The 15,059-nt window shown below is 47.8% G+C and overlaps 1 protein-coding gene across 3 annotated transcripts in view; it reads right to left on the bottom strand.

Moving 5' to 3' along the window:
- The window catches only part of FBXO15 (F-box protein 15), a 330,998-nt gene that overhangs the window by 108,397 nt on the left and 207,542 nt on the right, over positions 1-15,059 (bottom strand). For all 3 annotated transcript variants that reach the window (XM_069219882.1, XM_069219881.1, XM_069219883.1), the window contains one exon: positions 842-924. In XM_069219882.1, coding sequence (XP_069075983.1) covers positions 842-924 — 83 coding nt within the window. The remainder of the gene's footprint in view (positions 1-841; positions 925-15,059) is intronic.

The raw sequence follows: 15,059 nt of genomic DNA, 5'->3' as shown, positions 1-15,059 counted from the left end.
TTCCATGCTTTAGCAAGACCAAAGAGGACTTCCCATTCATTTTGGTGCCTGGGTGGGTAAATCAAGGGGGACCTTTTGATGAGGGATGGTGATGAAGGCAAGTAACTCTAGCCTCAGTTAGGTGAAGTTAAGCCAACGTCTCCAGATACTTGCCATTATGCAAGGCTAGTGGGACACATGTGGAGATCTTTATGAAGGAGTGCTCAGCTATTAATTGGAGCTTGTAAATCATGATTTAATCATGAGGTTGATAAGGTTAGCTCCATATCTGCATAGCTTTCTCATCTGTTCCGTGTGCTTGCAACCACATAACATAAATCAGGTGTGAGGATGGCAAGGTCTCAAGATGACCACCGGTTTTGCTGGGTAAAGTGACGAAGCATGCTTAGACCAGCATTTTATTCTGCTCCTGCATAGATCATTTTTCTTGTGGAGCAGCTTAGATAAGATGACCTCTGCAACTACCTTGCTAATGGAGAGGATGATGGGCTTGGTTGTTGATGTGCGGACATTTTGTTGTGTTGCGGTTTACTTGAGGTCATGTGAGATCAGCATCCAACTGGGTATGGGCAGCCTAAGGTTCTGTGATAGGGTTAACAGGTAAGCCAATGGCTTTTGCATTGATAACATGCACCGATTCCAGAGCTCATTCTTAAACAAATGTATTTCCTTCCCACAGATGTATGATGGTCCATACTGGGTTGTGTTTGTGGAAACGAAGTACAGAGGATACATGTGGTACATGTAACAAAAAACAAATATGGTTTGAATATAAAAATAAAATAACACTTTTATCAAGTAAAGTGCAGTTCTCAACTATCAGAAAACATGAAATGCTTACACACAGAATGATCCCATAGTGCTTCTTTGAAGAAGATTGTGATAATGAAGAGATGCCATGACAAACGCTATTCCTGAGCCACTCTGTCAAAAGAAAAAACTAATTAAAAGGGTAACCAGTGATACATTTTCTACCAATCTAAGTTTTGTTGTAATTATGAGATCTTGTTACCACAAAGGAAAGTGGTATTTCTAACTACAGTTATAAAGAAATGCACACTTTGTAAAATGAGTTATCTGAAACAAACAATATAACAAATAACCCTAATAATCTTCAAATAAGAAAAACTGTTTCTAGGTCTTTCAGTAGATCATCTGGCATGAACGAAATGCACCACATCAGACAGAATTGAAAAACTGTGAGAAATTGGGTTTCTGGTTGAGGGAGGAGTAAAACCCTACTCTAACAGCAGCCACAATCTTTGACACAAAAGTCACTAAATTAACTTGTGCTTATTCCTGTGGTAGCTCGGCACAAAAGCAATCAGGCTTAACTTAGAGGCAATGTGTAAAGTATTTATGCAGAACAGAAACAGCAATAAAGTGAAAATATAACACACAAAAAATTCCATACCAATCTAGAAACAGAGTAAACATTTTAAAATTGGCATCAGAAGAACAAAAATTCATCAGTAGAAGATGAAATATGCAACTTCAAAATTTCAGCTAAGTATAGCTTCTAAAAGCACAAAGCGGCACTCGTGATTATCTGGTCGTTAAAGACGAGGTGAAAGTTATAAGTTCAAGCAGACAGCGATGGAGCGCGGGCCGTTAGCAAGGCCCAGGTTAGTCCAGCTGAAAAATGTATCTTTTACATTTCAGCTCAAAGATTTCCATTCACAGTGGAGGTGGGTGCAAGGGGCAGTGAGAGTGGCAGGGATGGTGTAAGGAAATGCCTCCATAACATGGTTACCCTCTAACTTTTTGCCTTTGCTGATGCTAAGTTATGATTTGAAAGTGTGCTGGGACCCTGCTAACCAGGCCCCAGCACCACTGTTCTTTCCCTAAACTGTACCTTTGTCTCCACAACTGGCACAACCCTGGCACTCAGGTAAGCCCCTGGTAACTGGTACCCCTGATACCAAGGGCCCTGATGCCAGGGAAGGTCTCTAAGGGCTGCAGCATGTCTTATGCCACCCTAGGGACCCCTCACTCAGCACATGCACACTGCCTCACAGCTTGTGTGTGCTGGTGGGGAGAAAATGGCTAAGTCGACAAGGCACTCCCCTCAGAGTGCCATGCCAACCTCACACTGCTTGTGGAATGGATAAGTCACCCCTCTAGCAGGCCTTACAGCCCTAAGGCAGGGTGCGCTATACCACAGGTGAGGGCATATGTGCATGAGCACTATGCCCCTACAGTGTCTAAGCAAAACCTTAGACATTGTAAGTGCAGGGTAGCCATAAGAGTATATGGTCTGGGAGTTTGTCAAACACAAACTCCACAGTTCCATAATGGCTACACTGAAAACTTGGAAGTTTGGTGTCAAACTTCTCAGCACAATAAATGCACACTGATGCCAGTGTGCAATTTATTGTAACATACACCCAGAGGGCATCTTAGAGATGCCCCCTGATTACCTCCTGACTTCTAGTGTAGGCTGACCAGTTCCTGCCAGCCTGCCACACACCAGACATGTTGCTGGCCACATGGGGAGAGTGCCTTTGTCACTCTGCAGCCAGGAATAAATCCTGTACTGGGTGGAGGTGCTTCTCACCTCCCCCTGCAGGAACTGTGACACCTGGCGGTGAGCCTCAAAGGCCCACCCCTTTTGTTACAGCGCCCCAGGGCATCCCAGCTAGTGGAGATGCCTGCCCCTCCGGCCACTGCCCCCACTTTTGGCGGCAAGGCTGGAAGAGATAATGAGAAAAACAAGGAGTAGTCACCCACCAGTCAGGACAGCCCCTAAGGTGTCCTCAGCTGAGGTGACCCCTGCCTTGAGAAATCCTCCATCTTGAGTTTGGAGGATTCCCCTAATAGGATTAGTGATGTGCCCCCTCCCCACAGGGAGGAGGCACAAAGAGGGTGTAGCCACCCTCAAGGACAGTAGCCATTGGCTACTGCCCTCCCAGACCTAAACACATCCCTAAGTTCAGTATTTAGGGGCTTCCCAGATCCCAGGAAATCATATTCCTGCAACCTGAAGAAAGAAGAAGGACTGCTGACCTACAAGCCTGCAGAGAAGGAGGAAGACGACAACTGATTTGGCCCCAGCCCTACCGGCCTGTCTCCAACTTCGAAAACCTGCTCCAGCGACGCATCCAACAGGGACCAGCGACCTCTGAAGCCTCAGAGGACTGCTCTGGAGTACAGGACCGAGAAACTCCTGTGAACAGCGGCCCTGTTCAAAACCAGCTACTTCTTTGCAACAAAGAAGCAACTTCCAAAGACTTCACGTTTCTCGCCGGAAGAGTGAGACTCTACACTCAGCACCCGACACCCCCGGCTCAACCTGCAGAAAACCAACACCTCAGGGAGGACTCCCTGGCGACTGCGAGTCGTGAGCAACCAGAGACAAACCCCGTGAGCCCCCACAGCAACGCCTGCAGAGAGAATCCAGAGGCTCCCCCTGACCACGACTGCCTGTAACAAGGGACCCGACGCCTGGAAACAACACTGCACCCACAGCCCCCAGGACCTGAAGGAACCGAACTTCGACGCAGGAGTGACCCCCAGGCGACCCTCTGCCTAGCCCAGGTGGTGGCTGTCCCGAGAAGCCCTCCCTGTGCCTGCCTGCACCGCTAGAGTGACCCCCGGGTCCCTTCATTGTTTCCTAACTGAAACCCGACGCCTGTTTTACACACTGCACCCGGCTGACCCTGTGCCTCTGCGGGTGTGTTTTGTGTGCCTACTTGTGTCCCCCCCCAGTGCTCTACAAAAGCCCCCTGGTCTGCCCTGCGAGGATGCAGGTACTTACCTGCTGGCAGACTGGAACCGGAGCACCCCTGTTCTCCATAGGCACCTACGTGTTTTGGGCACCTCTTTGACCTCTGCACCTGACCGGCCCTGAGCTGCTGGTGTGGTAACTTTGGGGTTGCCTTGAACCCCCAACGGTGGGCTGCCTATGCCCCAAAACTGAGACTTGTAAGTGTTTTACTTACCTCCTAATCTAACCTTTACTTACCTCCCCCAGGAACTGTTGATTTTTGCAGTGTCCACTTTGAAAATAGCTTATTGCCATTTTCACAAAGACTGTACATGATATTGTTTTCATTCAAAGTTCCTAAAGTATCTGAGTGAAATAACTTACATTTAAAGTATTAACTGTAATTCTTGAACCTGTGGTTCTTAAAATAAACTAAGAAAAGATATTTTTCAATATAAAAACCTATTGGCCTGGATTAAGTCTGAGAGTGTGTTCCTCATTTATTACCTGTGTGTGTAGAACAAAAGCGTAACACTACCCTCTGATAAGCCTACTACTCGACCACACTACCACAAAATAGAGCATTAGAATTATCTACTTTTGTCACTATCTTACCTCAAAGGGGAACCCTTGGACTCTGTGCACACTATTTTTTACTTTGAAATAGTATATACAGAGCCAACTTCTTACAGATGGTCACTACTGTAACACGCAGAATAGTGCAGCTGTCGTGGATGGTCGTAGCAGTACCACAAAGATCCTGTCCAGCACCGTGGACAGTCGTTGCTGGAGATTTGCACTGCCAGTCACGGCAGGCTGGTGATGCTGTAGTGCAAAGTGCAGATCTTGTGCTGCAGGTTGTCACTAGAGTTCACTGTAGCGCAAAGATTCAAGTTCGTAGGAGCTTTGCATTGGCAGTTGGCCCGGACAGCAATACCTTGGCGCAAACTGGCGCCAAGAACCCAAAATGTCAGGCTTTCACCCTTTTTGAGCCAGATAAGGGCACTCTGACGCCGGACCTTGGGGGGTGCTTCTTGGGGATCAGGGACTCACTCTTGCAGAGGCCAGCAGGGCTCAGGCAGTTCCAGTTGCAGGTCAGAGGCCTCTAGAGCTTGTTATGTCCGTGTAGTTCCGAACAAGAGGTCAGTCAGCTGAACCTTGGAGTCACTAGGCCTAGGATGAAGGCGACAGGTCCAGTCTTCTTTCTTAGCTAGCAGAGCAGGTGTCAAGCAGCAGGCCATCCTTCTGTAGTATCCACAGGTCCTGGGGCGTACTAAAGAGTGCGTCTCAAGGGTCCCCATTTTATGCCGGGTACCCACTTTGAAGTGTGAGAAGCTTCCGGAGTCTCCCACCCAACAGAGGTGTCTGGGATTTCCTGCTCCCGTGCCTTTGTCCCAGTCTATCTGGAGGCACAAAAGGCTAATGTGAAACCCTTTGTGAATGTGCTGGGCCACTGCCTTTGAAGTGCAAGTGTGGTAGGTGACAGCTCTGCCCCTCCCCGTCCCCAACAATCCAGGATGGCCCATCCTGCCAACACCCAGACCCTCTACTGTGACGCTGTCTGGTGGAATACACAAAAGCCAACTGCCAACTAAACTATGCCTAATCATGTGACCCAGGAAACAGGCTGCAGGCACCAAATGGTTAGGAAAAGAACAAGCCAATTTTCTAAAAGTGGCATTTTCAGAATTGTGACTTAAAATCCGACTTTACAATTAAAAAGGGTCCTAAATTACAGTTCCTCAGACACTAACACATGGTATTCCTACCTGTTCCTGTAGGAGGCTGACCTGGTTTATAGTGGGTACCAAAGGTATTTACACCCTATACCAGGTCCAGTTATCCCTTATTAGTGAAAGGTAGTCAGTGTCTAGAAGTCAGGCTGTCTAGGGGTAGCTGTAGCTGAGCAGCCAAGGCCTATCTAGGAGACATGAAAAGCTCATGCAATACCACCGTAGTCACAGGGTACTTACACACATGAAAAAAAATATTAAATGTTACACAAATAAAGGTACTTTATTTTGGAGACACAAATGCCAAAAATAGTTTAGAGACTATACTCCCTTAGAAGGTAAGTAATATTAACAGTATATACACATTAGAATGCAGTAATAGCTGTAAAAACAGTACAATACATTGCAATGGGCCTAGGGGGAACACAAACCATATACTAAAATAGTGGAATGCGAAAGTCGGTTTCCCACCTAGGCAAGTGTAGTCTTGTAGGAGGCTGGACTGGCTTGTAGTGAGTACCTAGGGGTACTTGCACCTTGCACAAGGCCCAGTTATCCCTTATTAGTGTATAGGGTGTCTAGCAGCTTAGGCTGATAGATAATGGTAGCTTAGCAGAGCAGCTTAGGCTGAACTAGGAGACGTGTGAAGCTACTACAGTACCACTTAGTGTCATATGCACAATATCATAAGAAAACACAATACACAGTTATACTAAAAATAAAGGTACTTTATTTTTATGACAATATGCCAAAGTATCTCAGAGTGTACCCTCAGTGAGAGGATAGGAAATATACACAAGATATATATACACAATAGCAAAAATATGCAGTATAGTCTTAGAAAACAGTGCAAACAATGTATAGTTACAATAGGATGCAATGGGGACACATAGGGATAGGGGCAACACAAACCATATACTCCAGAAGTGGAATGCGAACTACGAATGGACCCCAAACCTATGTGACCTTGTAGAGGGTCGCTGGGACTATTAGAAAATAGTGAGGGTTAGAAAAATAGCCCACCCCAAGACCCTGAAAAGTGAGTGCAAAGTGCACTAAAGTTCCCCTAAAGACAAAGAAGTCGTGTTAGAGGAATAATGCAGGAACGACACAAACCAAAAATGCAACAACGCTGGATTTCCAATCTGGGGTACCTGTGGAACAAGGGGATCAAGTCCAAAAGTCACAAGCAAGTCGGAGATGGGCAGATGCCCAGGAAATGCCAGCTGCGGGTGCAAAGAAGCTTCGACTGGACTGAAGAAGCTGCGGTTTCTGCAGGAACGCAAAGGGCTAGAGACTTCCCCTTTAGAGGACGGATCCCTCTCGCCTTGTAGAGTCGTGCAGAAGTGTTTTCCCGCCGAAAGAACGCCAACAAGCCTTGCTAAGTGCAAATCGTGTGGTTAGCGTTTTTGGATGCTGCTGTGGCCCAGGAGGGACCAGGAGGTCGCAAATTGGACCAGGAGGTAGAGGGGACGTCGAGCAAGACAAGGAGCCCTCTTAGCAGCAGGTAGCACCCGGAGAAGTGCCAGAAACAGGCACTACGAGGATGCGTGAAACAGTGCTCACCCGAAGTCGCACAAAGAAGTCCCACGTCGCCGGAGAACAACTTAGGAGGTCGTGCAATGCAGGTTAGAGTGCCGTGGACCCAGGCTGGACTGTGCACAAAGGATTTCTGCCGGAAGTGCACGGAGGCCGGAGTAGCTGCAAAAGTCGCGGTTCCCAGCAATGCAGTCTAGCGAGGTGAGGCAAGGACTTACCTCCACCAAACTTGGACTGAAGAGTCACTGGACTGTGGGAGTCCCTTGGACAGAGTTGCTGGATTCGAGGGACCTCGCTCGTCGTGCTGAGAGGAGACCCAAGGGACCGGTAATGCAGCTTTTTGGTGCCTGCGGTTGCAGGGGGAAGATTCCGTCGACCCACAGGAGATTTCTTCGGAGCTTCTAGTGCAGAGAGGAGGCAGACTACCCCCACAGCATGCACCACCAGGAAAACAGTCGAGAAGGCGGCAGGATCAGCGTTACAGAGTTGCAGTAGTCGTCTTCGCTACTATGTTGCAGGTTTGCAGGCTTCCAGCGCGGTCAGCAGTCGATTCCTTGGCAGAAGGTGAAGAGAGAGATGCAGAGGAACTCGGATGAGCTCTTGCATTCGTTATCTAAAGAATCCCAAGAGACAGAGACCCTAAATAGCCAGAAAAGAGGGTTTGGCTACTTAGGAGAGAGGATAGGTTAGCAACACCTGAAGGAGCCTATCACAAGGAGTCTCTGACGTCACCTGGTGGCACTGGCCACTCAGAGCAGTCCAGTGTGCCAGCAGCACCTCTGTTTCCAAGATGGCAGAGGTCTGGAGCACACTGGAGGAGCTCTGGGCACCTCCCAGGGGAGGTACAGGTCAGGGGAGTGGTCACTCCCCTTTCCTTTGTCCAGTTTCGCGCCAGAGCAGGGCTAAGGGGTCCCTGAACCGGTGTAGACTGACTTATGCAGAATTGGGCACATCTGTGCCCAAGAAAGCATTTCCAGAGGCTGGGGGAGGCTACTCCTCCCCTGCCTTCACACCATTTTCCAAAGGGAGAGGGTGTCACACCCTCTCTCAGAGGAAGTCCTTTGTTCTGCCATCCTGGGCAAGGCCTGGCTGGACCCCAGGAGGGCAGCTGCCTGTCTGAGGGGCTGGCAGCAGCAGCAGCTGCAGTGAAACCCCAGGAAGGGCAGTTTGGCAGTACCAGGGTCTGTGCTACAGACCACTGGGATCATGGGATTGTGCCAACTATGCCAGGATGGTATAGAGGGGGCAATTCCATGATCATAGACATGTTATATGGCCATATTCGGAGTTACCATTGTGAAGCTACATATAGGTAGTGACCTATATGTAGTGCACGCGTGTAATGGTGTCCCCGCACTCACAAAGTTCAGGGAATTGGCTCTGAACAATGTGGGGGCACCTTGGCTAGTGCCAGGGTGCCCACACACTAAGTAACTTTGCACCTAACCTTTACTAGGTAAAGGTTAGACATATAGGTGACTTATAAGTTACTTAAGTGCAGTGTAAAATGGCTGTGAAATAACGTGGACGTTATTTCACTCAGGCTGCAGTGGCAGGCCTGTGCAAAAATTGTCAGAGCTCCCTATGGGTGGCAAAAGAAATGCTGCAGCCCATAGGGATCTCCTGGAACCCCAATACCCTGGGTACCTCAGTACCATATACTAGGGAATTATAAGGGTGTTCCAGTAAGCCAATGTAAATTGGTAAAATTGGTCACTAGCCTGTTAGTGACAATTTGAAAGAAATGAGAGATCATAACCACTGAGGTTCTGATTAGCAGAGCCTCAGTGAGATAGTTAGGCACCACACAGGGAACACATACATATAGGCCACAAACTTATGAGCACTGGGGTCCTGACTAGCAGGGTCCCAGTGACACATAACAAACATACTGAAAACATAGGGTTTTCACTATGAGCACTGGGCCCTGGCTGGCAGGATCCCAGTGAGACAGTGAAAACACCCTGACACACTCACAAACAGGCCAAAAGTGGGGGTAACAAGGCTAGAAAGAGGCTACTTTCTCACACAACCCCCCCCAAACGAAGGACAATAAGGCTAACCTTGGCCAGTTGAGACTTTATTGTCTAAGTGGTGATAAGTAGAGAGTAGCTCTGCAATAGACTGGTTACTCCCTTTATCATCCACTATATGGTTACTTCCCTGTGGGGATGTAAACCACCCTGTTTGAAGTTTTTTAGCTAAGCAACAATGTGAAGATGTATTTTCAGAGTTTCTATCAGTAAGTTTTAGTTTAGAGCCGTGGGAATTATCCACTGAACCTATTTGTAATGATGGAAATGCCAGACAGGGATGCTGTCTCAGTAAAGCCATAGCTGGGCAAAAACTTTGTCCATATGGCTGGAAGAGAGAACAGGGATGCTGTTTCTCTTGAGTTGGAGCAGGGCAGGGATGCTGTCCTATGAGCTCCACACTAGGGCAGGGATGCTGTCCTAAGTGTTGTGAGGCAGTGTAGAGTTTCTGCACTAAAGTTTCTCTGGGAGGGTTGGAGGGATGCTCCATGTTAACTAAAATGGTGCTCTTTTTGTCACCAATGTTAGTTATCCCACAGAGAGGTACTTCTACCTCAGGGAGTCCAGCTTTGCCAGCTGATGATTCCCTTGGAACAGGTGCCACCCCAGGAGAGGTTTCTCCCACCACAGGAATGGTATCCTGAATGGTAGGATGGTTAGGGGATACTGTGATACCCTTTTTACCTGTTGATGGAGAGGGATCCTGAGTTTTCAGGCCTTCTCTCCTTTGCTTTTTCATTTCAGTAGAAATGAGAGGGAACAATTCCTCTGGGATGCCCAGCATGGCTGCATGGGCATAAAACTCTACATCAGCCCAACCTGAGGCCTCTAGGTCATTACCTAAGAGACAGTCTACAGGTAAGCTAGGGGATACCACCACCTGCTTAGGGCCAGTAACTCCACCCCAACTAAACTGAATTATAGCTAAGGGAAGATATTTAGTGGAGTTATGGACATCAATAATCTTATACTGTTGTCCAATGATGTGTTGATCAGGGTGCACTAGGTTTTCAGTCACCAAAGTGATACTGGCACCTGTGTCCCTGTAGGCCAAGGCCTCAACACCATTTATTGAAACTGTCTGCTTGTACTTATCCATTGTAAGGGGACAAGCAGCCAGTGTGGCAAGGCCAATGCCACTAGGTGTGACAGAAACGGTCTTGGGACTGACTACCCCAGTTTCTATGATGGACCCATCAGTGAACCCAACTACACCCTTTGCTTGACTGTTGCCAGCAGTCCCACCACTAGTACCACTACTGCTAGGGGCACTAGAGCTTGATGTATTAGTGGTGGTAGGCTCAGGGGGTTTACCTGGACAGGACTTATCCCCTGGCCTATGGCCTCTGTTTTTACACACAAAGCACCAAGGCTTTTTAATGTGTGCAGGTTGAGAAGAAGAGGAAGAATTAGTTTTATCCCCACCCTCTGAAGAGTGTTTAAGATTTGAAGTGGGATCTATGGTTTTACCCTTATCCCCATGCTTATCTTGAGATTTTTCACCATCTTTCTTCTTAGTGTTCTCTTTGTCACCCCCTGTATGAACTTTTCTGTTCACTCTTGTTCTGACCCATTTGTCTGCCTTCTTTCCCAATTCTTGGGGAGAGGTCAGATCAGAGTCCACCAAGTACTGGTGCAACAAATCAGACACACAATTATTAAGAATATGCTCTCTCAGGATCAAGTTATACAGGCTGTCATAATCAGTAACTTTACTGCCATGTAACCACCCCTCCAAGGCCTTCACTGAATGGTCAATGAAATCAACCCAGTCTTGTGAAGACTCCTTTTTGGTCTCTCTGAACTTTATCCTGTATTGTTCAGTGGTTAAGCCATAACCATCCAGGAGTGCATTCTTAAGAACTTTGTAATCATTAGCTTCATTTTCTTTTACAGTAAGGAGCCTATCCCTACCTTTTCCACTAAATGATAGCCATAGGATAGCAGCCCACTGCCTTTGAGGGACATCCTGTACAGCACAGGCCCTCTCAAGTGCAGCAAACCACTTGTTAATGTCATCCCCCTCCTTATAAGGGGGAACTATCTTATGCAGATTCCTGGAATCATGCTCTTTTGCAGGATGACTATGGGGAATACTGCTGCTGCCACCATGGGTTTCTAAACCCAGTTTCTGTCTCTCCTACTCTACTTCTAAAGTCTGTCTATCCAAATCCAGCTGTTGCTTCTTGAGCTTCAGTCTGGTTTGTTCCACTCTCAATCTATTGAGCTCCCTTTCTAACAATCTGTCATCAGGGTGGGTGGGAGGGACATGCCTTGAAACAGAAGTATGGTGAGAATGGACAGAAGGAGACCTGTCCCTTACAGAGGACACCCTAACAGCTTGGCTAACAGAAACATCAGTACCACTGTGGTGTGAGTAAATGCTTTTGCTATGATGTGAGACAACACTATTTGTATGGTGTGACCCATCATCATTACCAACTATGCTAGACTGTCTAGTAATGGGCAGGCTAGGAAGTTTCTTTCCTGAATCTTTTCCTGGGGGAGTCCCTGGATCAGATTGGGAACCATTAGCTACCTTTTCAACAGATGGGGCACTTCTTGCCTTATCTTGTTCTCTAAGCATGTTAAGTAACAATTCCAAGGAAGGATTCTTCCCTACACTCAAACCTCTCTCTATGCAGAGACTCCTTGCTCCTTTCCAGCTAAGGTGATCATATGCAAGTTTGGACAGATCAACATTTTGGCCTGTGCCAGACATTTTTAGAGAGAGTTAAAGTGATAGAAAAAGAGAAAAAAGTTTGTCAGAGCTTTTAGAAAGACAGAGAAAAAAACTTTTTAAACTTTTTAGCACTTTTTAGAAAGTTAGAAGTACTTTTCAGCACTTAGAAAAGAGTGAAAAGAGGAAATGCAAAACTTTTTGGCAATGTGTATATACACTGAACTTGTTTTGTATATTTTTCTCTTATGAAAAGTACAATGACAAGAGTGGTAAGTAGTCTCAAAGCACTTATCCCACCGCTGCACAACCAATGTAGGAGGCTGGACTGGCTTGTAGTGAGTACCTAGGGGTACTTGCACCTTGCACCAGGCCCAGTTATCCCTTATTAGTGTATAGGGTGTCTAGCAGCTTAGGCTGATAGATAATGGTAGCTTAGCAGAGCAGCTTAGGCTGAACTAGGAGACGTGTGAAGCTGCTACAGTACCACTTAGTGTCATAAGCACAATATCATAAGAAAACACAATACACAGTTATACTAAAAATAAAGGTACTTTATTTTTATGACAATATGCCAAAGTATCTCAGAGTGTACCCTCAGTGAGAGGATAGGAAATATACACAAGATATATATACACAATAGCAAAAATATGCAGTATAGTCTTAGAAAACAGTGCAAACAATGTATAGTTACAATAGGATGCAATGGGGACACATAGGGATAGGGGCAACACAAACCATATACTCCAGAAGTGGAATGCGAACTACGAATGGACCCCAAACCTATGTGACCTTGTAGAGGGTCGCTGGGACTATTAGAAAATAGTGAGGGTTAGAAAAATAGCCCACCCCAAGACCCTGAAAAGTGAGTGCAAAGTGCACTAAAGTTCCCCTAAAGACAAAGAAGTCGTGTTAGAGGAATAATGCAGGAAAGACACAAACCAACAATGCAACAACGCTGGATTTCCAATCTGGGGTACCTGTGGAACAAGGGGACCAAGTCCAAAAGTCACAAGCAAGTCGGAGATGGGCAGATGCCCAGGAAATGCCAGCTGCGGGTGCAAAGAAGCTTCGACTGGACTGAAGAAGCTGCGGTTTCTGCAGGAACGCAAAGGGCTAGAGACTTCCCCTTTAGAGGACGGATCCCTCTCGCCTTGTAGAGTCGTGCAGAAGTGTTTTCCCGCTGAAAGAACGCCAACAAGCCTTGCTAAGTGCAAATCGTGTGGTTAGCGTTTTTGGATGCTGCTGTGGCCCAGGAGGGACCAGGAGGTCGCAAATTGGACCAGGAGGTAGAGGGGACGTCGAGCAAGACAAGGAGCCCTCTTAGCAGCAGGTAGCACCCGGAGAAGTGCCAGAAACAGGCACTACGAGGATGCGTGAAACGGTGCTCACCCGAAGTCGCACAAAGAAGTCCCACGTCGCCGGAGAACAACTTAGGAGGTCGTGCAATGCAGGTTAGAGTGCCGTGGACCCAGGCTGGACTGTGCACTAAGGATTTCCGCCGGAAGTGCACGGAGGCCGGAGTAGCTGCAAAAGTCGCGGTTCCCAGCAATGCAGTCTAGCGAGGTGAGGCAAGGACTTACCTCCACCAAACTTGGACTGAAGAGTCACTGGACTGTGGGAGTCACTTGGACAGAGTTGCTGGATTCGAGGGACCTCACTCGTCGTGCTGAGAGGAGACCCAAGGGACCGGTAATGCAGCTTTTTGGTGCCTGCGGTTGCAGGGGGAAGATTACGTCGACCCACAGGAGATTTCTTCGGAGCTTCTAGTGCAGAGGAGGCAGACTACCCCCACAGCATGCACCACCAGGAAAACAGTCGAGAAGGCGGCAGGATCAGCGTTACAGAGTTGCAGTAGTCGTCTTCGCTACTATGTTGCAGGTTTGCAGGCTTCCAGCGCGGTCAGCAGTCGATTCCTTGGCAGAAGGTGAAGAGAGAGATGCAGAGGAACTCGGATGAGCTCTTGCATTCGTTATCTAAAGAATCCCAAGAGACAGAGACCCTAAATAGCCAGAAAAGAGGGTTTGGCTACTTAGGAGAGAGGATAGGCTAGCAACACCTGAAGGAGCCTATCACAAGGAGTCTCTGACGTCACCTGGTGGCACTGGCCACTCAGAGCAGTCCAGTGTGCCAGCAGCACCTCTGTTTCCAAGATGGCAGAGGTCTGGAGCACACTGGAGGAGCTCTGGGCACCTCCCAGGGGAGGTACAGGTCAGGGGAGTGGTCACTCCCCTTTCCTTTGTCCAGTTTCGTGCCAGAGCAGGGCTAAGGGGTCCCTGAACCGGTGTAGACTGGCTTGTGCAGAATTGGGCACATCTGTGCCCAAGAAAGCATTTCCAGAGGCTGAGGGAGGCTACTCCTCCCCTGCCTTCACACCATTTTCCAAAGGGAGAGGGTGTCACACCCTCTCTCAGAGGAAGTCCTTTGTTCTGCCATCCTGGGCCAGGCCTGGCTGGACCCCAGGAGGGCAGCTGCCTGTCTGAGGGGCTGGCAGCAGCAGCAGCTGCAGTGAAACCCCAGGAAGGGCAGTTTGGCAGTACCAGGGTCTGTGCTACAGACCACTGGGATCATGGGATTGTGCCAACTATGCCAGGATGGTATAGAGGGGGCAATTCCATGATCATAGACATGTTATATGGCCATATTCGGAGTTACCATTGTGAAGCTACATATAGGTAGTGACCTATATGTAGTGCACGCGTGTAATGGTGTCCCCGCACTCACAAAGTTCAGGGAATTGGCTCTGAACAATGTGGGGGCACCTTGGCTAGTGCCAGGGTGCCCACACACTAAGTAACTTTGCACCTAACCTTTACCAGGTAAAGGTTAGACATATAGGTGACTTATAAGTTACTTAAGTGCAGTGTAAAATGGCTGTGAAATAACGTGGACGTTATTTCACTCAGGCTGCAGTGGCAGGCCTGTGTAAGAATTGTCAGAGCTCCCTATGGGTGGCAAAAGAAATGCTGCAGCCCATAGGGATCTCCTGGAACCCCAATACCCTGGGTACCTCAGTACCATATACTAGGGAATTATAAGGGTGTTCCAGTAAGCCAATGTAAATTGGTAAAATTGGTCACTAGCCTGTTAGTGACAATTTGAAAGAAATGAGAGAGCATAACCACTGAGGTTCTGATTAGCAGAGCCTCAGTGAGACAGTTAGGCACCACACAGGGAACACATACATATAGGCCACAAACTTATGAGCACTGGGGTCCTGACTAGCAGGGTCCCAGTGACACATAACAAACATACTGAAAACATAGGGTTTTCACTATGAGCACTGGGCCCTGGCTGGCAGGATCCCAGTGAGACAGTGAAAACACCCTGACATACACTCACAAACAGGCCAAAAGTGGGGGTAACAA

Source organism: Pleurodeles waltl, chromosome 2_2 (assembly GCF_031143425.1).
Source record: "Pleurodeles waltl isolate 20211129_DDA chromosome 2_2, aPleWal1.hap1.20221129, whole genome shotgun sequence".
Lineage (NCBI taxonomy): Eukaryota > Metazoa > Chordata > Amphibia > Caudata > Salamandridae > Pleurodeles > Pleurodeles waltl.
Note: the sequence above shows the minus strand (reverse complement) of the source record. Positions and strands in the feature narration are given on the sequence as shown.